The sequence below is a fragment of the Barbus barbus genome (genome assembly GCF_936440315.1).
Source record: "Barbus barbus genome assembly, chromosome: 12".
NCBI classification, from domain to species: Eukaryota; Metazoa; Chordata; class Actinopteri; order Cypriniformes; family Cyprinidae; genus Barbus; species Barbus barbus.
Window position 1 is genome coordinate 24,505,094 of NC_136740.1, and position 25,144 is coordinate 24,530,237.

The 25,144-nt window shown below is 37.2% G+C and overlaps 2 protein-coding genes across 2 annotated transcripts; one reads left to right on the top strand and one right to left on the bottom strand.

The window, feature by feature from the left end:
* Positions 1-1,771: 1,771 nt before the first annotated feature.
* On the bottom strand, positions 1,772-4,712 carry LOC306877963 (transmembrane protein 74-like). The gene is made up of 2 exons (XM_079430029.1): positions 4,597-4,712; positions 1,772-3,627 (listed from the first exon to the last, which is right to left on the bottom strand). The coding sequence occupies exon 2, from the start codon at positions 3,567-3,569 to the stop codon at positions 2,727-2,729; it is 843 nt and encodes a 280-aa protein (XP_079286155.1). The 5' UTR covers positions 3,570-3,627; positions 4,597-4,712; the 3' UTR covers positions 1,772-2,726.
* Positions 4,713-11,310: 6,598 nt separating this feature from the next.
* On the top strand, positions 11,311-15,966 carry LOC306878568 (thyrotropin-releasing hormone receptor-like; the record flags this gene model as incomplete). Its single annotated transcript, XM_079430995.1, has 2 exons — positions 11,311-12,090; positions 13,579-15,966. The coding sequence occupies 2 exons, from the start codon at positions 11,311-11,313 to the stop codon at positions 14,008-14,010; spliced, it is 1,212 nt and encodes a 403-aa protein (XP_079287121.1). The 3' UTR covers positions 14,011-15,966.
* Positions 15,967-25,144: the final 9,178 nt, after the last annotated feature.

Consider the following 25,144-nt stretch of genomic DNA (forward strand, 5'->3'; position numbering starts at 1 on the left):
AACATTGTTTATCCAGACAGGTAGAACCCTTTCCAAGCCAAAGAGGCCCCTCGGAGATTTCCCGTGGGCTTTTAGAAGCATCCTTATTCCACCTCATAATGACAAATGCTTCAGGCTAATAGAGTTGATGGGAGAAACTAATCTAGGTGCTAACGCAGAGTGCAGGGGAACATAGTTCCATTTCAGCTAATGAGCTTAAAGGATTGAATTTACATTACAAAGAGATATCAAGTCTAATGTTAATAAACCTTAACATTGTGCTGCTACTAAATATAATGCTGGGGAAACGCAGCCAAGAGTTGGGGTCAGATCCCTGAGTCCGTCTCAGTAGAGTGCTCTTCTCAGAAATCAATACCACTTGAAATTTTCCACAGGGTTTCCAAGGGTACAAGAACACACACTTCAACTTTCCATCAAATACTGGAGCATTTCTGTAGGAACAAGTGGCATCCCTGTGCTAGTGAATGAGGGAATAGGACTAGATGACTAAAAGCTTCCAGTGAGGTTAATGTGTTCCATCTTGAGACGTTGAAGTGTACAACAAACAACTGCACAAAAAAGTCTTTATTGGAAACGCTGCAAGTGCTTAAGTTGATTCAATTCGTCCGTAAAGTCTGCAGTGCTAAGCACATTTTCCAGAAAAAAAACTAATTCTCTTTAATCATGATCTTGGAGAAATTAAGAGAACCCAGATTTCTTAGAACATATGGCTGATGGAGGCAAGCTGTCATTGATGCCACATACTAGGTGTACCCTTACAGGACAGTGTGGTTTGAAATGAACAGCATTGACTGGACTTCAGAAACACAAATTTTATAACAGAAACTTGGTTGCAAATATATTTTTTTTCTGTAAAAAACTGTTCACTTGTCGATAAAAATTAGTCAAAATGTGTAAATTGTACATAAGTTAATTAATATTGCAAGTTGCTTTATTGCCCAGGCCTACTTACCGCGCGCGCCAAATTCCATTAGAAAGCGCGCGATACTCTTGTTATGGATGCCTCATTGCCGAACGTTAGCAAGCGTCATTTTTGTGAACTGCGCTCTGACTAATCTTACCGTCTACTAATAAAAACGCGTAAACGGAAAGTTAAATATTCGTTCGTAAAAATATCGTCACTTATACCGCGCGCAGCAAACTGCAATAGAAAGCGCGCAATGCTGTTGGCATTATGGCTACTTCCTACAGGCGAATGCGGATATAGCGTCTACTTTGTGACAGGTAATAATATGCGTTCTGGCTAACTAATCTTACTGAGCGTTCCGTTTACATGCTGCTTTCAAATCAGCTCATTAAAAGTGATTCTATTAACATTTCTAATTTCCCTTTGAGACGCCTGGAACGACCGTCCTAGATAATGTGGGCAATTACCAATGACTCATCCATTATAGGACTAAAATTTTGATCTCACTCACTGTGAGGAAAATGTTACGCGTAATTTACCTGTAAAATCAACATTCATATTACAATCAGTCAGAAACGTGTACATTACTTTTTTGTTACTGCTCAGTTTGAAGCACACTGCTGCTTGATAAGGCATTGCTAAAATACAGCAAAAACACCAGAAAGTTTAGTTAATGAGTTTTTAAGCTAAACTCATTTCAGCAGAAAGACGATTGATTCAATCTTTTGATTTTTTCCTTAGTGATACTATGGACAAAACCAGCTAAGAGTCAGACAGACAATAAATGTCAAATTCAGGTTTAAGTGGTCACACTTATTGCAGTCAAATACAAGCTGATTTATCACAAGCAATAAAACACAAAATCAAGAATAATATAATTTTATTTTCATATCAGAAAGTGAGTCTTAAGTTGAGTTTTATGAATTGTCATTAATCATCAGAGTATGCACTGATACAGATGATATGTATATGATATTGTAAGTCTTATGATAAATCCTGTGAGCGATATTTTTTTTTTCCATTTGTGTCAATATCTTGTTACATACTGAGAGCCTATAGGTTCAACTGTGTGTATACAGTGTCAGTGTCAGTAGTCATGCTTTGCTATCTCAGAGAGATGGATTTCAATTTCCAAAAGATAGCAAATCATTGTGTGGCAGCTTCCTCCATTAAATATTTATAAAATATTTTAGCACTTGAAAAAAAAAAAAAAAAAAAAAGAGTATTGGATTTCTGCATGGCCCATTCCACACATGAACTAACAAGGACAATATGAGAAAATAATGGCAAAAACATCCCAATTATACGCTGTAATTTTCTCAGTGTAACACAGAACAATGCTTTCTGATGATCTGAATACACCAGAGTGCTCTAAACCAGAAACTGTAGCCCTCAATCACTCTACATACCATGACAAAATGGCTGAAGTGGAAAGTATTCTGAAAGAGTAAGAAAGAGGCAGTAGGATTGTCAATATTAGCAGCAGGTTTCTGTACAATAGGACTCATTTCTTTTAGATCTCTTATTTTCAGCTTGGAAAGTAAGGGTTTGAAAACTATCAGAAACCTCATTTAACTTCCTGCCACACAACCTGAAGTTCGAACCTTTGTTTATTCATAAATTTACTTGCTTTATGATTAATACAAATGATATCATGCTGTGCCTTTCTGAAGCCTGAGAAATCTGTTATGTGATATTATGTTTTTCTGCAACAGTAAGCAATTGTCACGGACACAAGGTTGAAAAACAAGCTCTTTTGGCCATGCTGGAAAGGTCAACATTACATTTGACAGTCCAAAAGAGAAAATGGAGAAAACAGTCAACTAATGGCATCGCCAATCTCCTCCTCGACCAAACTATGTGGTGGCGATGAGCGACTGGGACTCAATCTTGTTCTTAAATTAATCGAACCATAGAGCTTTGTAGAGTGCTTTGAATAAGCGAAGGCTTTCCTTCTGTACATCTCACCTTTCCACATCGAAATCATTAGTAGAGTGGACAGCACCACTCCGCCTAGGGTGAGAAGGCAAAGGCCGGCGATAACACACCTGTCAAGGTGCGCACCTATCCTGGCGCTCTCATTCTCGAGTCTTTCCATTTCACGTGCGGAGACGTTGTCGGGGTTCACTCTGACGTCACGAGGGACCGTGTACGATATGATCACCAGCGAGATCCCGGTGATCAGGAACGTGACTGCGCTGATGAATCCGTAATCCACGGATTTCCCAGAACTCTCTGAGCTGAGGTCGATGTCGGACATCATCGACAACTCCTGGAGGCCCTCGGGACGGATTTCACTCGAGGAGTCGTGGAGTGAAGCCACATGGCGGGCGCTTTTCTCACTTGTGTCCGGGGTGGCCAACCGGAGATTGACGTTTTCATCGACGTAAGTGAACGAGGTCTCCAGCTCCTCGTCACAACACACCCTGATTTTCTCTGTGGGCTGATGCCAGTGCTGGCCATGTTGACCTCTGACAGGAGCCGTCCTTGGTGCTGAATTACACTGTCCCTCACAAGCAGGCGCCTTCAGAGTGGGAGAAGCTTCTTCCACCGAACTGTTTAGCCTGTGAACATGAAGAGGGCTAGAAGACCAATCCAGTACCCCGGGGGGATCAGGTCTTCCCCCTCTATTATCTATGTAGAGTAACTCCACCGAGGCCATCAGATCCACTCCCACGGATGACTTTGGTTTCTTGCTGCATCAAGCCATCCACATTATACTATAAACACATAAATTACAATACTTCAGATGAGAATTCAGCTCACAGAGCATCTATATTGAAGCTAGTGACTAATGAAAAGGGTTTTGTTTTGTTTTTACAAATAATACAAATTATCTGTACATTTAAATGCCTGATAGCACAGATTTTTTTAACTACTGCTTTTGACACAATGATAACTAATTAGCATACTGCAACAAAAACATGTTTTTTTATGAATATTTTAATAATAATAATTTAAGACCACAGATGGTCGCATAATTGTTGATGTTTACCTTTGTTGCATGCTATTACAATTACAATTCTTATTTGTTCTTGACAAACTATGTAACTGTTATTAAATACCGTGACAAGCATTTCTGTACATGGTACTGGACTTTGAAATTTCACAAATTCTGGACATAGTTGTCACATGACCAATTATTATCTGATTTGCTTCTAACAAAAGTTTGACAAGATTTACACTTATGCACAAAGTGTTACTGGAGTTTCCTTTGTAGGTCAGTCTAGTGTACTACAGCACGTGTCCCAAGCACAACTGCGGCTCATGCATACTATTTACTGCTCTAACCTATTTATGCACACTACAGTGGTCTAGCAACAGTTAATGACTGCATTTGAACGAAATCCATTGTCTCTTTAATGAAAGCCCTACTTCTTCAATATCCAATTAGCAAAGCAATGACAAATCGATTATTGGTCTATATATAGCTGCTACTCTGGGGGAAAAAATGACAATGAAGTATTCCCACAAATCATTACATATGCAATAGCTAACACGATACATAATATCTAACCCGGTATAGATATACACATATAAATACAGTAGTTTTATCACGTGTCCATCAGGCTACATCGTTACTCTCATCAATTGAAAATCCCGCAAAGAAACACATTCCGCATCTCACTATATTTAGACGCAAATCACACATTGTTGGTTTGGTATAAACAAATGTTCTTGGATAATACCTTCTCGTTTGCGGAACATTTTGGCCTCCCGGCTGCTGCTCTCTGCCGTTCTCCCTCCCACGCTCCGTTTTAAAGATGAACTGAGCTCTTGATGGCCAAAAAACTAATTCTACTATGGCAAAGGCTTGTTTATGAATATTCATTAGGTAGTGATGACGATTCTCAGTAACCTTCCTATGGGGAAGTGTTTTAGTATGAATATTAATAAGATTGCGCTTAGTTGATGTCCTATAGCGAATGGCTGCTCATTTAATTTTAATTAGGTATTGGTGACGTTACTTGCGAAAGTGCAATGGCGAAACAACGGGTTATGAATATTAAATCAAGTCTTCGCCATAGTAAGATTTGTAAATTCTACGCCTCGCTGGTTTACATCACTCTTGCGTTTACAAGTAAATCATAAGAGGTTTAAAATCGTATTGGAATCATGGGAAATGCAGTTCTCGGAAGCGAAAGTAATTATTTTCTGGACAAATCACCAGCGTATGACTGGAAACTACAGCCTGGAGATATTTCCTACTACGACCAGTAAGGAGCAGCGACTGTGCAAACCACACCCATCCACACCATCTGCTCTGGGGTCCTGTGAAAGCTTGAAAGGTTACTGGTCAGTTTGAGGTCTGTATAGTCTATTTTTAATTTACACAATCAGCCTACACCAGATCATATTCTTCAAAATGACCTTGTTAACATAAGAACATACCTTTACATTATTTATTAGCTACTACTATATCATCCATAACAAAATATAGCCCGTTTTATTTTAAGTATAGGCTACTGTTCTGTCGTTATTAAAAGCTGAAGACTTGAATCAGTTAACAAATTAAGAATATCTCATCAACAAGCACATTCAGAAAAATATCCCTGACTAGCATTTCCGATCTCTCCTTGACAACAAACAATCAATACTATTTCCACAGATACCTGCTATTGTGTTGACCAATACAAAGGATGACTTCGGCTCAAAGCCAGACAAGTTCCCATTTAACGGATGAGTCTGCAGAGAAGTGGGGTTTACTCAGCCAGAGATTAATGTCCCAGACTGGTGGAGGCTCAGCTCAGGGAGTATGAGGTGCACAGTCATGAATTCCCATCTGTCACTGCAGACTTTATGAACATAGGTGGAGTAGCTGTATGCTGCAATCAATTTGGACTATTTTCAACAGGACGGAAATCTCAGAAGGGTGCACAGCTTATTTTCTGCTGCATACCCCTCAGATTTCCATACCGTCAGCTGCCAGATGAGCCAATCCTGCATGCATTGCCAAGGACGAAATTGAGTTTCAAAGCCTTGGGTATCAATCAAGTCACCTTGGAATGTACAGAAGCATGCTGTGGCTCACCAATCTATCCTCATGTTGTTTGGAGAAGGTGGTTACAGTCAGCAACAAACCTGCAGTCACATACCTTTGCTCTCACATCTGTATGTAAGAAACAATAAAGGCAAATTAAAGGTGTATCAGTCCCTAATTATAAATTAAATGTATTACATGATCATTTCTAAACTGCAATAATGAGATGTTATACTGGAACAAAAACGTATAAAATTTGGTTGTTTGTTTTAGGACCTAGAAGCCAGGCAGATTCTCAGAACCAGGGGTGTGAAACCAGGTGGTGATGCTTGTCTGGCAGTCTGTGACCCTAAATTTATTATATTCACCAGCTGCCTCCCAGAGGTCAATGTGCATCCACTTTAGCCTAAAGGAGCCAAAAGGAAATGAACTTGGAAAATAATTTGACGTAACACTCACCTGTGTGCCTGCTGACCTATATAGTCCAGGTGAGCATGTTGTGCAAACAAAAAATTGCATTGATTTTGAACGTTTCAGATGACTGAATAGATGACTGTTACACTACCGTTTAAAAGTTTGGAGTCATAATATGAACTATCTTTATTTGATACAAAAATACAGTAAAAAGTAATATTGTGAAATATTATTACAATTTAAAATAACTTTTCTATTTTAATATATTTTAAAAAGTAAATTATTCCTGTGATGGCAAAGCTACATTTTCAGCAGCAATTACTCCAGTCTTCAGTGTCACATGATCCTTCAGATATCATTCTAATTTTCTGATTTGGTGCTCAAGAATTTTTTTTATTAGTGTTGAAATTGGTTGTGCTGTTTAATGTTTTTGTGGAAACTAATGCTTTTTTTTCAAGATTTTTTTTGATAAATAGAAAATTTAAAAAAAACAGCATTTGAATGTTTTTTTTTTTTTTTTGTCTTTACTGTGACTTTTGATTAGATTAATGCTAAATAAAAAAATGTAAACTAATAAATAAATAAGCAATCAATCTTACTGACCCAAACTTTTGAATGTAAGGCCCGCTTTCACAGATGGGGCTTAGAGTAAGCCAGGACTAGGTCTTAGTTAAATTAAGATATTTAAGCAACTTTTACAAAAAAAACATTACAGGTGTGCATCTTGACACAGAACAATGACACTGACATATTTTAAGATATTTTCAGCTGAGACGGCTCAAACATGCATTTTAGTCTGGGACTAGCTTATGCCTTGTCTTTGAAACCGGGGATAAGTGTATTAAATATAGGACACACAAAAAGCACTCGAAAATTTGACAGAGCTAAATTTACTAGTGTGGCGTGTAGTAATAGTAGTTATTCTGGATACTGGTTATTATTGGGGATCTTGTAACTGATTAGATGCTGAGGAACCTCAATGACAGTGTTTTTGTTAAAAATACAGACAAGGTAATCAAACGCAAGTAGGTAGAGAAGAGAGGAGCTGTCCTTGGTGCTGAGCACAGTGACTCACAACTGAGCTCAGGCTGAAATCACTGCTGCCCACAGAGCTAAACACGTCTGTCACACGACATGTGATCCAAGGATCCAAGGGCTGCATATAGAAAATATGTTTAGTGAGCAATACTGCAGCAATAAAGAATAGTATGGTAGTATGCTATTCGGAATAAAGTCTCGGATAAGGAGGTATATGTCTGAAAGAAAGCTTTTAAAAAAGAAAAAAAAAGGAATAATACTCTGACAAAACCCTCTAAACTCTTAAGCCTCTTAAATACATACAGTATAAGACAGAAATTTTAGGGCATGTGGAGAAGGAGAATTTTTGTTTTATATATATATATATATATATATATATATAGACTGAAAGAGACAGAATGATGGACAGCGCTTTTTAATTATTAAACATCTTTGAAGGTTATTAAAAATAGTGACTCACAGGGTAGCAAAATTTTTTGATTGTATTAAATAAGAGCTCATCCTTATACATTTAAAATTATAACAACACTACATTCACTATCCCAAAATTTGAATTGACAAAAAGGTTTTTATTTAATAAGAGTAATCTTGGACATAGAAGTATCTCCATTGTCCTTGAACATGTTAGTATTATTGTAATAAATTTAATTTGATGAAATGGGTCGATGTCGTCACCACCAAGTACCTGCACTCATCTCATTTTTCTGATATGAACGGACTCTCTTTGCAACCAATAACGAGTCGCAGCCAGAAATTTTATTTATTCCTTTGAGATGCTGGCTGCCAAGCTTTGAGTGGTCTGCTGGCATTGTGTCGGATTAAGAGCAGAACAACATCTTTGTGTTTTAAATTCTGAAGTTTGCTGAAATCAAATTCAATTAGAGAATGAATGATTCATACAGTCCAGCACACGTTGAATTATTCATTACATTTCCATAACAAATGATGAAATCACAGCCCTGTCTTTATGAATGCTTGTCACGCTCCCATATTCATAAACTCGTGCATCTAAGCTTGATAATCTCTCAGATCTCTCACAGGCTTTGCTTGTTCTTTTCGGAGTATAAAGTTGTGCGATGAACCATTACAGGAAGTTAACTTTGATCAATGCAATGTAGGCTCCTTAGTCTCTTTCTCAAGGAGATTTGATGAACAATAGCTTCCAGATTTTACTCACCTCACAATTTTGCCTAGCCTTAGTTTGATTAGAATTGAGATGAATTAGGAACTGGTATGGGGCTGTTATGGGATGAAAATCAAATATACATTGAAATAGGACTCATTCTAGTGCCTAAACACATCCAAGATATCCACCTTGGTAATCCAAGATATCCACCTTGGCCCAACAGTATTTTTAGAAGTGATAAATAACTTTTTTGAATCTGTTAAAGGAATTTTAAACATATGACGCTAATAATTAAATATTTAGTAGTAAAGTGTTCAGTTGCTTTTCATTTCTTGAAATGGACCACAAGCCTAAGAAAACAATTCTAGAATCTGCAAGTTTGTGAGGGCTATTTGTGTGGTTATTCAACATGTCCACAAGATGGCAGACAAACACTAATCGTGCAAAGAAGTATATGAAAAGTCAAACATTTACATGAGGTAATGGGCAATCATCTATATGAAGATAATTTATGGTGGAAAATATATTGTACAAACAATTAATTATCTATCTAGAACTTTTAAACAAATAATAACTCTGATCTTGCTTCCATTTTTATATGCTTGTATACACTTGCAAAGGTCTAGAAAGATTAATAGCTGGGGGAAAAAAACTTCACTACACGAAGCTCCTATTGAAATGTTGTTGATATTTTTTAAGGTGGCCATAATGGATTATGTGTCTTTATGGCCGTCAGATAGAGCCATAAACTCTACAAATAGATCTGACCTTTGCATAATGGAAAAGTGGAATGACTTGCAGCACTTTCTGTCTGTAATAGCCTTCATGATATATATGATATATATATATATATATATATATATATACATATTAAAGAAGCATCTAAACATCCAAAGCATCTAAAGCATTTGACAGCTTTAAAGTGATTGTTAACTGCTATTAACTTTTCTCAAGAATATAAAAGTAATCTGTCAAGTCTTGAGAAAGCATAAAAGCTGTTAGGAATTATTAATTATTTTTGTGACATATAAATGACACTGTCGTGCTTTTGAAAAAGAACACATTCAGCAACACATTAAGAATGAGCAAAGATGAACCAACCTGAAAAATCTCACGCAGTTCATACCAAGGACGTAACTATAACCATAAAAGACACAATTTTAAAAATCGTTCTACATTTAAAAGAAGTCAAAATCACAACTTACTTACTTACTTACTTTTGTCATTTAGCAGACGCTTTTGTCCAAAGCGACTTATAAATAAGAAAAAGTAACTAAAACTAAAAAGTTACAACTCTATAAATACTATCTACCCACATATTTAAGAAAAGAAAGAAATTAAATAAAATTAACACATGCATATAACAACAACATTTCAATAATAAACATATCAATGAAAAAATTAAATAAAAAGCTACTACTATCCCTTGCCGGTGTCCCTGCCCGGTGGAGTCGCACGGTAGAGTCGATGGTCTTTACACTCTTTACTTTTTTACTTTTGTCATTTAGCAGACGCTTTACAACTATAACGATAAAGGCACAGATGAACTTTATAGATGGAATCGCTTTCAAAATGTATTTTATTTTTTTTGACAACCAATCAGAATCCATTCTGCATTTGGCGTGAACTCATGTAGCCCCGCCCCTTTTCAGCGCTGCTGTCATTGTCTTCTGTTTTCCGTTTGTATTTCCACAGCATGACGGTCCTATAAATTTATGAATGAACCGGTTGTTTTAAAATGCTCTGTCTACAGACATTTGTTATGACATCCGCCTCGAACATTACAATGATTATGATAACTTTCGCTTACTCTTTAAAATGGAAATCCACTTCACCAGCTAACAAAAACGGAACAAAAATTGGTATCTTCTGGTATAGTTTTCTCGGTGTGAATGGACTTCAAAAAAAATTTTTTTTTTCTTTTTTTTTTTTTTTACAGATAAAACTTTTTATCCACTTCCTTAAAAATCTCATTCCAGTTGACCTGTTTGTATACAAATACAATTGTTATTGTTAAACGTTATACATGATAGCTCCAGGCACAAAACTCTAAGATGAATCACAGTGATTTTTCTGTCATCATAAATACATTGAAGACTATTGAGACCTGTGCGTCCTCGGTGGATTCAGTTAAGTGTCAATAATAGCTCTCCTCCGGGTGTAAACCTCTTGCATTCTGGGGGTGAAATCAAACTTGGCCAGTCTTCCTGGGCTTGGATCAATCTGTAACCTTATCACAAAAACAGCCTAAAAGCAAGCACTATCAGTTCTGATATACCCAAAGCAAACTGACTTTTTAAACAAACACCATATTGCAGAGGAACACTGTAATTAGAATGTGAAATGGGCCTATATTTAGTCGTTTTTTGGCAGTTTAGCCGAGATAATTGAACAGACCGTGTGTTGGAGAGACTTCCTCTCTTGCTTGCTGCTGCGGCATTACGCACCGCACAACCTGCCCTTACTGACGCTGTCGGTCTCGTATTAGGGTTACAGGGGTCTTTGAAAGACCACCTCACATCAGACTGTTCAGCCCTGGGCGGTGCAACACCTCTGTCAGCGTTCTGCAGTTATGCACGCCAGGGACAGGATTTTTAAATATCACACAAATTACCACGGACACATTCTTGGCTTTGCACCAAACGCAAACGCTTTAATTTTCATCTCTGAGATCTAAAGTCTGATGTGAGCGGTGTTTTATTCAAGAAGGACATTTAAAACTGTACAGATTTTAACTTGAAGGAATTTTCTTTCTCTGGAATGTTGACACATGACCATTTTGCTCGCGTCCCGGAGAGCTAAAAAGTGATTTTTGCGCAAAAAGAAAACAAAACCAAGAGGAGCATGGAGAACAGCACTTTATTAAAAATGAACAACGGGACTCAGGCTGCTATATGGACTGATTATAGTATCGAATACAAGGTCGTTAGCATCTTGTTAGTGATTCTTATTTGTGGAGTTGGAATTGTTGGCAATGTTATGGTCATTCTTGTGGTCTTAACGACCAAGCACATGCGTACCCCAACCAACTGCTATTTGGTGAGTCTTGCAGTTGCCGACCTCATGGTCCTGACTGCCGCCGGGCTGCCCAACATCACCGAGAGTCTGTTCGGTGGCCACTGGGTGTACGGATACGCTGGGTGCCTCTCCATCACTTATTTTCAGTACCTGGGCATCAACGCGTCCTCCTGCTCCATCACAGCCTTCACCATTGAACGCTACATCGCCATTTGCCACCCGATAAAAGCGCAGTTTATGTGCACCCTTTCTAGAGCCAAAAAGATAATTGTTCTCGTTTGGGTTTTAACGTCCCTCTATTGCGTCATGTGGTTTTATCTTTCCGACACGAAAGAGGACGTTTACGAGAACGCTGTCCTCGTGACATGCGCCTACAAAGTATCTAGAAACCTGTATTTGCCAATATATTTCACAGATTATGCCGTGTTTTACGTTATCCCGCTTTTGCTGGCCACTGTTTTATACGGGTTGATCGCAAGGATTCTTTTCCTCAACCCGCTCCCGTCGGATCCCAAGGAAAGTCGAAGAAACTGGAAAAAGGAGTCGTCCGTGCATGGGAACTCCATGAGTTCCTCCAGCAGCACAACTGCTGCTTCTCGGAGACAGGTAAAGAGCTGATTTTACGTCTGTGCGTAATTGTGCGCTTCTAGCATTCACTGGTTTTGAACGTCTAACTTTCTCTCTCGTTTCGATTTCTTGACTGTTCCATATTTATGATGCTTTTATTGGGCTACTTCTGAGGAAACAATATTAGCATGAAAACATGAATACATACATACATAGTACAATTCTTATTTCAGTTTGTTCCTTCGGACAGTCAGTTGCAGATCTAAACAATCAAAAATAAAATCCCATACAGTTCTTGCAAAAATGTTATACAAATACTTATGATAAAAAAAAAAAAAAAAACGTTTTTAGAGAGGACATACATGGAGTTCAGATATTTCTGCCTATTCATTAATTGAATAGACATATCAATACAATAATGCGTTAACACATTTCATTCATTACGCTCAATTACAATAGGACTAATAATCTTTCATTTCACAGGAACTACATTGTTTAAATCTAACGAGCTCGCGATTCACTTAAAAAGAACATTCTCAAGACTTATCCCTTCGAGATTCTGACCGCTATGTATTTGATTCCCTCATTAGATTTATTTGGGGATATATCTGCACTGGTCGCGCGCTCTGTGTTTTAAAGAGCCGAATCATTAGAGTCACTTGTTCGAGATTCTGAATACATTGGTCGTACTTGATTCACATTAAAGAGCCGGCTCATAAGAGTCATTCGTTCGGGAACCGAACTACACTTGTCTCACTGTATAGACTCGGTAGCTGTGTTGCGGTGAATAGTGCGGGAAACGTTTGTGATCTAGAACACAGGTGTTTGCTGATTATTTGAGAAATATTATGTGTTATGATGCTCACATAGCCTCCAGCAGGTAAAGGTCCAAATGCATAGTGAAGCCAGACAGCGTCTGATAAACTAGGAGCGACTGCACTTGGGTTGTTGTTGCTCTAGGGCTCTTTGACTTGTCCAAACATGGTGAGAAAACACACCTCTCATGACCTTTATAAAATTAGTCTTAAACCAATGTAGCAAATCTCTATAATGAATGAACCGTGACATGTTATGGTGCGTTAATACATTTGGGAATAATCTGGCAAACAAATACAACAGCTGTACCGTGACAATCATGTTTACACTGTTGCAAAAGGCCAAGATGGAGTGAGAAATTAAAATGAGCATGCAGGTACATCTCTAATACGAGACAGGTATCGTGCTAGTCCATAGTCACCCATATAAAAAAAAAACATTCACATTACGCATTAATCAGTATTAAAGCAGCAATATAAATTGAGTTTTAACGGTACACAATAAATTCAAAACTTATCTATATATCATTTAAACAGTTGAGGCTTGTAATAATATATAATGTAATGTAATAAATAAATACAGTATGCGTTGTAAAAATATTGCATAGATTTATTAAAATGAGATTGAAGAGGATTTTTTTTTTTTTTTTAAATAATATCTTCAGAGAGTTACATACATAACTGAAAACTTCTTTCATCCTCTTTACTGTAGGTGACAAAGATGCTGGCAGTGGTGGTGATCCTTTTCGCTCTGCTGTGGATGCCCTATCGGACACTGGTGGTGGTCAACTCCTTACTCAAGAAGGCCTATCTGGACACCTGGTTCCTTCTGTTCTGCCGTCTCTGCATCTACTTGAACAGCGCCATTAACCCTATCATCTACAATGCCATGTCTCAGAAGTTCCGCGCCGCCTTCCACAAGCTCTGCCATTGTGGTCCCCAGCGTTCTGAGAAGCCCCCCACGTATAGCGTGGCCCTCACGTACAGCGTCATCAAGGAGACCTCCAATGGAGAAAGCCCAGACCACTATACCACAGAGCTGGACGACATCCGCGGAGCCGCCGAAGTGCTCCTGCCCAAGAGGAAGAGGCTATCGTTTAAAGAGTCCTCACTAGCTTGTAAAGACACATTGGCTAGTGCTTAGATCCTTGGTTGGTATGTTTGATTAGGTTGCTTATTTTGCACTTTCACAGTGCCTCAGTGGCCTATTGGATTGGCCGCCACATTGAAACAGCATTTCGACAATCTTTTACACATTTGAAACAAAGCAGATTTATTCATAACCTATCCATAACTTAGACATATATAGTAGCTGTAGAGCAAAATAGGTCTAGTCCAGTCTGTGAAGGCGAAGTAGTGCTCCTGAAGCAATCATGGGTGAGGATAGACAGAAAATTGGATGGATGATTGAACATGACTCAGTGATAATAATAATAATAATAATTCATTACATTTATATAGCGCTTTTCTGCTTTTCTAAGCACTCAAAGCGCTCTACATTGTGAGGGGTGGTGTCTCCTCGTCCAGTGATGGTATTGATTTGGAGGTGATTAATTATGTGAGCTAGGCTGCACTATTAATTGAAATAAAAACTGCAATTGTTATATGTATGTGATTTGATTCAGTTGATACATGTGTTGCACGTTTCTAGATCCATGCCCACAAAAGAGGCAGGATTTTGTGTGCACAAGCACCACATGTGTCACATTTTGCCAGTTTCTGCATATCTACCATTGAGAATTATCTGACACTTGCGACTGGCGTGTCTCGAAAAGCCTTTGTGAAGTGTGGCACTGTGTTCTGTTAAACGTGATAGTGTTTTCAGTATCTCAAAGTGGCTTGGTTTGCAATAAAAGCTTCTCTACACAAACGCATTTCTGCATCTGCTTCGTTTTGGTGGCTGCATGCATTTGGGAACAAACCATGCACCAAGCATCTTCCCAAACTGTAATGAGAAGCACGTATAAGCTGGCTGTTTAAAGAGAAAAGAGAACCTTTAATGGCTCTATTTGGCTCCATCCCTCTGCCAAAATAAAATAACAATTGTTATCCGAAAAATCACAATTACATTTTTCTCCAAAATCATGCAGCCCTAGTGTGAGCTGAGGGGTGAATTCTTTGGTACTTCCAGTCAGAAGATTTGTACCTATGGACTCAAAGCAATGGCCAGTGGTCACTGTTGAAACAGCTGCACACATCACGGCCAAATAATCACTCTGGAAAACTTGTTCCAGGAACAGTTGTCACATTTTCAGTCACTACACTCTGAAAAAACGGACGGTTGATTACCTTTTGGCTCCCGTTTGTTTCAATTGTAAGCTCAATATTACAACTGTAGAGAAATATCCTGCCCATTAATTCTTTCTTTTGCAAAGGGGTATAAAATTACTCCACTATGACATTTAAAATACTTTAGTACACCCATAGCCATGACACCAAATTTAAGGGCATTGCATATTCAAGCCCTTAATTTTAGCATTCAGTCACAATTCACACCCACTTCTCAAATGTATCAGTCTACATCTGGCTGTTGTTTTTGTCTTAAATATTGTGCATCATCAGCTGAGGCTGTTTTCTCACAGATCTGTCTGATGCTCACGCTGGCACTGAGATTTCTAAGCAGAGCTAAATTTTGCTGATGATAAACTGCAAAATTTAGGAGGAGATGAAGATAATCTGTGATTTTGGATGTTTGTACCTTTTGCATCATTGTAGTGTAATGGATGGGAAGGTAATTTAAAAAATGATTTTCTGCTGTAAATACATTGTTTTGATTTCTCTTCCCCTGAAAAACAACGTTTCAGATGTAGTTTTCAATACTTGGCTGCTGTAAAATATCTGCATGGACATGGATTGTGATGTGACATTTTAAACCTAACACAACTTAAACTGCCCACTTATGTTTTTTTTTCTTCTCATAATCAGTAAAACTTTAGTGGATGAAATGTACAGCTGTTGTGATGTAAGCAAAACAAGTGTGTGGTGGTAGAATTTTCTCATTATTAGTGTTTAAATGGCCTTTCTTGCTGTTTTAAAACATGTTTTGTATTTGTATTTTGTACAGTTGTTGTTCAAAATAAACTGATAGTACATGTTTGGGAAATTCCTCTTTGCCTGATTTCATTTTTATGGTTTTACATCCTCTAAATGTTACTGAGATATCATGCTAATGGAGAAGCTGCAATGTATGAGAATTTCATAACAATAATCTGGCAACATAAAATCCAATCGAATGGATTTCAGCTCATTTCCTCTAAATCATCCCTTGGACACTGTATTTTTGTCACAGATTACCCAGGGACACAAAAACAGCCACAATTCACACTTGTTCATGAGATTATGAGTGTCCGGGTCAAACTCCTGCCTGTCAGGCCCATTCCGTTTCAGAAGCAGTCCTAAACCCTCACTAAACTATCCAGCTAATGGACCCCCGACGCAGGGCAGATGTTCGGCTAGAAGATGGATGTAAAAGCGCTAGAGCAGTGCTTCCCAAACCTGTCCTGGAGGCCCCCCTGCCCTGCATCTTTTGTATGTCTCCCTTATCTAACACACCTGATTCCACTGATCAACTCGTTAGTAGAGACTGCAAGAACTAAGGTGTGTCTGATTAGGGAGACATACAAAATATGCAGGCCAGGGGGTCCTCCAGGACAGGTTTGGGAAGCACTGCTCTAGAGCATTGGTCTCAAACTCAATTCCTTTACAGCTCTGCACAGTTTAGCTCAAACCTTAATCAAACAAACCTGATCCAGCTAATCAAACTCTTCAGGATTACTAGAAACTTCCAAGCAGGTGTGAGTTGGAGCTGGTTGGAGCTAAACTGTGTAGAGCTGTGGCCCTCCAGGAATTGAGTTTGAGACCACAGCTCTAGAGGAAGAGCCTAAACAGCCATTTATTACCATCCCCTCCTGCCCTCCAATAACAATAAATCATCACTCCATATAGAGAAGTGTGTTATCAACGAAGTAATTTATAAGGGGCAATAAATTAAAACTAACAAACAGAGTGATCGCAGTTGCAAGTGAAATATAATTGGCTTGTTTGAGCATGACGTTGTACCTATGACAAAAAGCTTTATTCTATTCTATTCTATTCTATTCTATTCTATTCTAGCTTTATGAATCTTGTTTAAATGTTCCTTAATCAAGAAACAAAATGACATGAGATATTAAGTCTTGTTTATGATTAAACCAAGAAAATATATCTACTAAGAGAGTACGAAAAGTAAATGTGTCTGTGAACCTTTAAAAAAAAAATTCTTACCACAATGGCACATATTGATTTTCTTGTTCTAAGCATAAGCCTCATTTTTGATACATTTCTCAGAAAACAAGACTTAATATGTGACCACAAAACCAGTCATAAGTAGCACGGGCATATTTGTAGCAATAGCCAACAATAACTTTGTACAACGCGTGCAGAATTATTAATAGGCAAGTTGATATTCTGGTCATATTTTTTTTTTTCCAAGAACATTTACCAATTCCAAACCACATCGATCTTAATAACTACTATTGATTTTGTATTTAATCATTTATAAGTGATATATAATTGTCCATGAAGGCTGGAAGTCAAAAACTCCTTATATTCAGGTGTGCCGAATTATTAGGCAGATTTGATCTTTTACAGATAAAATGAGCCAAAAAAGAGATTAATAATTTTTAACTTTTAGTCTGAGTTCAATTGCCCATGAGAAGGATGCAATACTAATGCAATAATATAATTTGCAAAGTTAAGGCATGACTATTGGGCAGCGAAATGTTCATTGGGTCAGCACGGTCAGAAAAAAAACAGGTGGAGAAGAAAAGACACGTTAGATAGAGATTAGATACTGATAGAGATTGACTAAAATGAGCTCCTAAAACTTACTGGCAGATCAATTCTTCAAACAGTGGTACAAGAGGATGTGATGCTGGTCCTTCAAGAGTCACTCACAACTTATCAGTCCATAAATCCTATACAAAACCAGTCTTCATGTATTTCACAGCAGTTCAGCATGTTATTCTTATCAAGTTAGGGTCCCTCTTTAGGATTTGATTACCCAAGAAAAGTCTCTGAGAACCTGACACCTTGTAATTCTGGAGACTCCAGGAAGGTTGCAGTTCTGGAAAATGATGACGCTGGAGACTAAATGGTTCCTGATGGTTTCTCAACTAATTCTTCACCTTAATTCTTAATGATTTTGCAGTTAACATGTCTCCTTCTCCACCTGTTTTTTTCTGACCGTGCTGACCCAATGAGCATTTCGCTGCCCAATGGTCATGCTTTCACTTTGCAAATAAAATTATTGCATTAGTATTGCATCCATCTCATGGGTATTTAATAATTTGTAACTTTTAGTCTGAGTGCAATATCTTTTTTTGGCTCATTTTATCCGTAAAAGAAAACCTGCCTAAAAATTCTGCACACCTGAATATAAGGAGTTTTTTTACTTCCAGCCTTCATGGACAATTATATATTACTTATAAATGATTAAATACAAAATCAATAGAAGTTATTAAGATTGATGTGGTTTAGAATTGGTAAGATGTTCTTGGAAAAAAAAAAAAATTATGACCAGGATATCAACTTGCCTAATAAATCTGCACGCGGTGTATAGGGCAAAATTATTGATTTTTCTTTTGTGCCAAAAATCATTAGGATATTAAGTAAAGATCATGATCCATGAAAATATTTTGTAAATTTTCTCTGTAAATATATATCAAAACTTGATTTTCTATTAGTAATATGCATTGCTAAGAACTTAATTTGGACAACTTTCAAGGCAATTTAAAAATTTTTGCACCCAGATTCCAGATTCTCAGATTCCAGATTTTCAAATAGTTTTATCTCAGCCAAATATTGTCCTATCCTAACAAACCATACAATGGAAAGCTTACTTATTCGGCTTTCAGGTGATTTGCCCACCAAATAATATTCCCAAAAATGGACTCTTATGACAGGTTTTGTGGTCCAGGGTCACATATGTCCTTTTGCATCTAAAGGTAATCTGTCTTGTTTTAACAATGTTTAGATATTGGTGCTGGAAAATAAAACAAATCTGTGTAACGCATCAAATTCCCTATATATACACAGGACAATTTCACAAAGAAACGGCAACTCTTTTAAGTAGAAACTGAAAAAGCATGCTCTATTAAAACATACTCTAATCTTTGTTTTATTTACAGCCTATAAAATATAAAACATAATTTGTTTATATTTCTTTCTTTTTCCACATTTAATGTACACTTTCTAATTGGATACCAGCTGGGTTTCTGCACCATAACACATTGGCTTGTGTGCCTGGGGCCAAAAAGACACAAACAAATGCATCCGGCATTAGCCCCGAGTCAGATTTGGTGAGAATGAGAGAATGTTAATCTGAACCAATGGTCTCTTGACACAAGAGTCAGCAAAATAGCTTAGCAGGACAGGGCTGATTAGTGTAAACAGCTTCAGCCCAGTTCAGCCTCATGCACTTATGTCAACACTTGACCCAGTGGAGATAACATACACTCCACTTCTATTTTAGGATGCTGATTGTATAACATCATGGCCTTTACTAGAATAAAGAGTCTGAAATACAAATGAATTGCAGCTCATACTAAGTGCTTATTCAAAACATAGCGATCTATCAAACACAAGGACAAACAGTGAGCATCAGGTCTTTGGCATGCTGGAAATAATCCTATCCAGATTTTACAAGGATAAACATTAACAGCTTGTTTTCTAATATGTTCAACAAATATTGACTTAAGAAAAAAAAAAGCCCTTCCCAGACTGTTCGCTACTGCAAATGAGACAAATTATGAAAATCAATGTTTTAAACTCCCACAGGCCACATAGGGGAACACAGAATAATAGACAGAGAAACCCGTTGGCGTGGCTTGTACATTTTTTCAGTCCAAACGATACAAAACAAAACACAACAAAAAATACTGCGGTGACACAGTATTAAAAATGTCATAAAATAAAAAAAAGTCAACTCTCCGACTAGCTTGTCAAACTTAACATTCAATTATGTGACTGGAACTTCAATTTTCTCTCAAATCAAATTATTGTTGGCCTCGTATTCTTCTGTCAGAAGTATAACACATGCGAATGAAATCATGCAGATTTTAGAATAAAGAACATCTCAGTTGGTAAATATTAAAAATTATCCACAGATGTAGCTAAAACTTCTTCAATATCGCAAGCAATGCCTTAAACTTGACTCATTCAGACAAAAATCTCATGTTGTGAGACCAAAAGATATCTTTGAAAATGTAAAATTAACATAGAATGAAAAGTAGTTCGCCTGCCCATTCAGCCCTGCCAGGTAATGGTAAAAACAAACTTGGCTTGCTGTCCGTGAAGGAGGCTTGAAACCCGAGGCTCGGCTTGAGCTACGAGTAAGAAACCCCCCTTCTGATGATACGGTGTGGATGAAAGAGAAGGGATTTAAAGGAGGAGAAGGGGTGGTGGAGGGATGCCGGAAGAATAGTAGCTTGAATTGAACAATGACTGCTGCTTATATACGGTCGTAACGATGATTGACAGGACTGTATGATTAGACTCCTCCCGAACCTGATGGTGAACTTCATTAAATGCATGTATCACCCTTAAAGGAATAGTTCACCAATAAATAAATAAAATTAGCTGAAAATGTATTCACCCTCGGGGCATCCACGATGTAGATTAATTAGTTTCTTCTCCTGAACAGATTTGCAGAAATTACATTCTGGCGGCACCCATTCACTGCAGTAGATCCACTGGTGAGCAAGTGACATAATGCTATATTTCTTCAAATCTGGTCTGATGAAGAAACAAACTCATCTACAACTTGGATGGCCTGAAGGTATGTACGTTGTATATTATTATTATTATGTTTTTGTTGACCCAAAAATTGAACATTGCCATCATTTACTGATCCTCATTTTGTTCCAAACTTATATGACTCTCTTTCTTTTCTGTCCATCCTAATAAAGTCAGTGGTGTCCAAAACAGTGCTTTTTCAAAATACCTTTTATTGTGTTTTACATAAAAATGAGTGAGTCTAAGGTTTGGAATCAAATAAGAGTAAATTATGACTTTTGGGTCAACTATCCCTCTAAAACTGTTTATAGCAATGACCTCATGCAATGTTACATGCTTATGCAAAAGATCTTAAGTGGCACTGCAATCACTGCCCTGCTATCAAGTGAGTCAAGACCATATAATAATGGGTTGCTGAGGTGGTCATTGGCTAGTTGCCTCTGATTAGCTTTTGTTAGCTAAGTTAGAACAAAAGTGCCATTCAGACCTAAAGTATACACTTGATACAGTGTGAATAAATACCATATATACTGGCTTCACCCTAAGGCCTCTATTCACTCTTCAAATTACCTCTGATTCTAAGGTGTTGCTGTGAAAAGAGACACGTATGTGACTATTGACCTATGGGGTGCTTTAACCATAACCTTTAATATATAAATAAACCTGACATCAATGGAAATACGATCCTTTGCACTTGTATGACAATTTATAGTACCTGTAGTGTTTTCAGGCAGAGTAAATTCAGCAATAAACCATGTCACAACAGCTCAGTTATAACAATCAAAAAACAGACCCTGGGAACATTCCAGGTGATTTACCCCCAGACAAATTACTCAACCCATATATACGGTCTCTTGGTTTTTCAACAAGCATTACTTGCTGAATCAATGAAAAATTAGCTTCAGCATATAAAATCAGTAATGAAGCTAATGTGCCTCAATAACTGTTGTCATCATATTTATAAACCAAGCTGGTGTCATTATGGACGGGAAATTAAGCAGCGAACGTTTATCTCAGAATTCGTCACAGTGTCACTTCACCTAGTGTGCTTATGATATACTGTAGGATGGGAGATTGAACAGATGTTTCTGCCTGAACTGTGCCTAAAATTAATAGTTAACCTCTATCATTCCCATGTTGCAATGAATGAACAGTAAAGCCTCACTGGCATTCACAAATCTCAAACCAGTGTTGCTAGGCAACAATTATTTCTATCCGTCAAAGCTCGACAGCTGTGGAGGAAATTCGGTGGAGGAAAAGGACTCGGTTGAGAGGACACTGATAGGTCCGTTCAGGTGCTAAAATCCGGACCATGGATGGACAAATCCGATAAGACATGATTATCTCTGACTAATCCGCAACAACAAGCCATACACTAGAGATTAATCAAATCACACTTAGCCTAAATCATAGCAACGCTGCAAATTTTATTTTGGAATAAGCCCCAGAATATATACATCTCTAGCTATATCAAGCAAAATAGGATTAGAAATTATAAATATAAATCATAGTGACATTACCTTTTTTCCAGCATTATGTGAAACTGATTATTTCAGACTCAAAGACTAAAGATGCATAATTTAACAGCTCTATTTAGAAGTAATTTCACATTTTCAATGTTTTCCACAACACATTCTTTCATGCATATATGCACAAAAACAAAACAATAAACAACAGATGCCTTGACCAAAAAAGGTTTGGCAGGACAAGATATGGTCTACTCAACTTGAATATGGATCTATTCAGAAGTAATTTCACGTCTTTAACATTTGCCCAACCCATTTTTTCATGCATAATATATACACAAAATAAAAATAAATGAAAACAAAACAACAGATGTGTTTGACAAAAAGCCACAGGTGCCTAAAAAGGTTTTGCAGAGCAAACGCTCAAATAGGTCTCAGGTGACGAACACTCATGGACAAGTGAGTTTTAATTACCATCTTTTGTCAAAAACAAAAAACAAAAAAAGGATTTGAGCTGCTGTGATGCTTACATGATTCTTGGCAATGCAAATGTGTTTCTTATCCACAGTAGCTTCTGTGTTACACAGACAGGCAAAAACATTGAAAAAAACATTTCCAAACAGTGAAAATCTGCTTTTGGTTGGTCAAGGAGATATTAAACACCATTGGATGAGTTGGCCCATTCATATTACAGACAAACAAACAATAAAATAAAATAAAATAAAATAAATGAATAAAATAAAATAATATAAAATAATAAATTTTTCCCCAGTAAGGATATGAGCAGAAAGTCAAAGCAGATATCTGTAATGTCAATATTGCTTAAGTGATCCTTGTACTATTTTACCTTCAGTGACTATGAATTGCCAACAATGCATACTGATGCATAAATGAAATACACTATGACCTCTGTTGTGTGTGTCTTGTGTTTCCACGTGCTCCCTGTGTTCCCATGCCTATATTTGGTTTGTTTCCTGTCCTTGTTAAATGTGATTAGTAGTTTATTCTGTTCCAGGTGTGTTTTCCTTAATTATCCTGTGTATTTATAGTTCTGTCTGTTCAGTGTTATTTGGTCTGGTCTACTCGTTACCCCCGGTGTTCCGGTCTACTCGTTACCCCCGGTGTTTGATGTATATGTTTGCCTTGCCTTGTCCTGCCCTGATGTCGAAATTAAAGTCTGTTATTTGAGTTACATCCTCATCTCCGTGTTCCTTGTTCCTTCCTGCTGTGTGCACCGTGACAATACTTTTCTGTCAAACAAGATAAATATTTTATGCATGTTTAATTTTATGATTAAAGAAGGATCCCTGAGACGTTCATCTTTTGTTCAATAAATTGACCCCTTACTGAGATTGATATTGATAGAGTGTGCATGGTATATTATAGTTATTAACTTTCAACCACAATTTCCACAAGACATTTTAAACTATGCTTCTGAAATGTTTGAGAACTATATTATATATAATTTTCTTCAAACTGAAGTATTTTTGGTGGCAACGATGTCTAGTCAGCAATGGACTTATTTTAAAATGCATTTTAAGTGACAGAAATAATCATTAAGATTTATTAGCCACTAAAATAACAAACCATTTCATCAGATTTTAACTGCAGTGCTAATGTGAAACCATAGTGTTACGCCCCTTCAAAAGCGTCCGATGCAGACTGAGATGAATAAGCCTTGACTGCTTTGAAGAATTAATTTATATCTCATATTTGACCAAATTATGCTTCTTATATGAAGTATTAATCACATTAGTAATAGTAATCACATTACGCCTCTCATATGAAGCTATTCCACATAACTGAAAGCCATTTCATATTTCATCAGTGTGTACCATTTCAGAAGTAATTATCTAATCCATTAGTGTGAATTATATTCCCTTGCACATGACTGGACCCCCACTGGAATTTCATTTTCCATGTTTGGTCTTGTTTTTTCTTCGTTATGCTGAATGCTAGATGCTAAATCCTACTGTCTCTTGTTCTTGCTTACCGGGTTTTGGTGCGTCATAGCCTTACTGATCTCTTAGTTTGCACAGCCTTAGTTCCTCATATTTCACAGACTACTTTAAAAGCCCCCTGTACAGAAGAAGTCTAAATGTGTTGAATTTTGACCTCTTCAGACGCTTTTAGGAGAGGTGATGGCTTTATGTTGACCCCTATTGCCTCAAGCTTTGAGTCAGTTGCTTGGAGGTCATTCATCTGCATACTGATGAAGTAATTTATCAAAAGGTCAGCTAATGGTTACTTGACAGGTCACGTCAAAGAGTGAAATTCTTCTGTCTGGCCTTTACAAAAGAAGCACTAACTGTGGAGGTCTATAATTCACATTTGAAGTCAGTAAAACGGAACATATCTGTGATGTATATTTGTGCACATGTCAGAGTGTTGCTGCACACAGAGTTTAAAATGACAAGTGCCAAATGAGAGTTAAACCTGGTTTTAGAATTGGAGTTATTTGCCATTGGATGGTTTAACCTACATGGTTTAAATGCAAAAGAAAGAACAGAATATAATTCCACACATTAAGATTACAAAATGAAAATATAAGGAACAATCTTTCTCTCTCTATACAGACAGTCTGTACAATATAATAGAGGATTTGTGAATGGCAGTGAAGCAATGCAACTGACACTGGTACTTCACATGACAATGACAACATGATGAATATACTATGTCCGCATTACATTTATACTACATAAATATATAGAACATACGTTTTTAATGGATACTATGTTATTACTTATTAAAAAGAAGTACTTTTTGAAAAATCTGTTTTTATGTTTTTATCTGTTTTCACTGTTTTTATGAGGGAATCACTGGATCATTCACAAATTTCAAAAAGACAAATTTGTTCTGGAAAGGAACAAATGATTCCTCCTTTAATTCATTCACTGAACCAATTCATTAATAAATTACCTAAGTGACTTCAGAAATTTCCCAAGTGGGTTATGAGTGAAGAATTGATTCTTTCACGCAACCAATTTGCTTAAAATCACTGATTTATTCAGGAATGAAACAAGTGACTCTTTAATGAGT

Bases quoted from the DNA above. Each gene is read 5' to 3' on its own strand.
- LOC306877963 (XM_079430029.1), bottom strand. From the start codon at position 3,569: ATGGCCTCGGTGGAGTTACTCTACATAGATAATAGAGGGGGAAGACCT.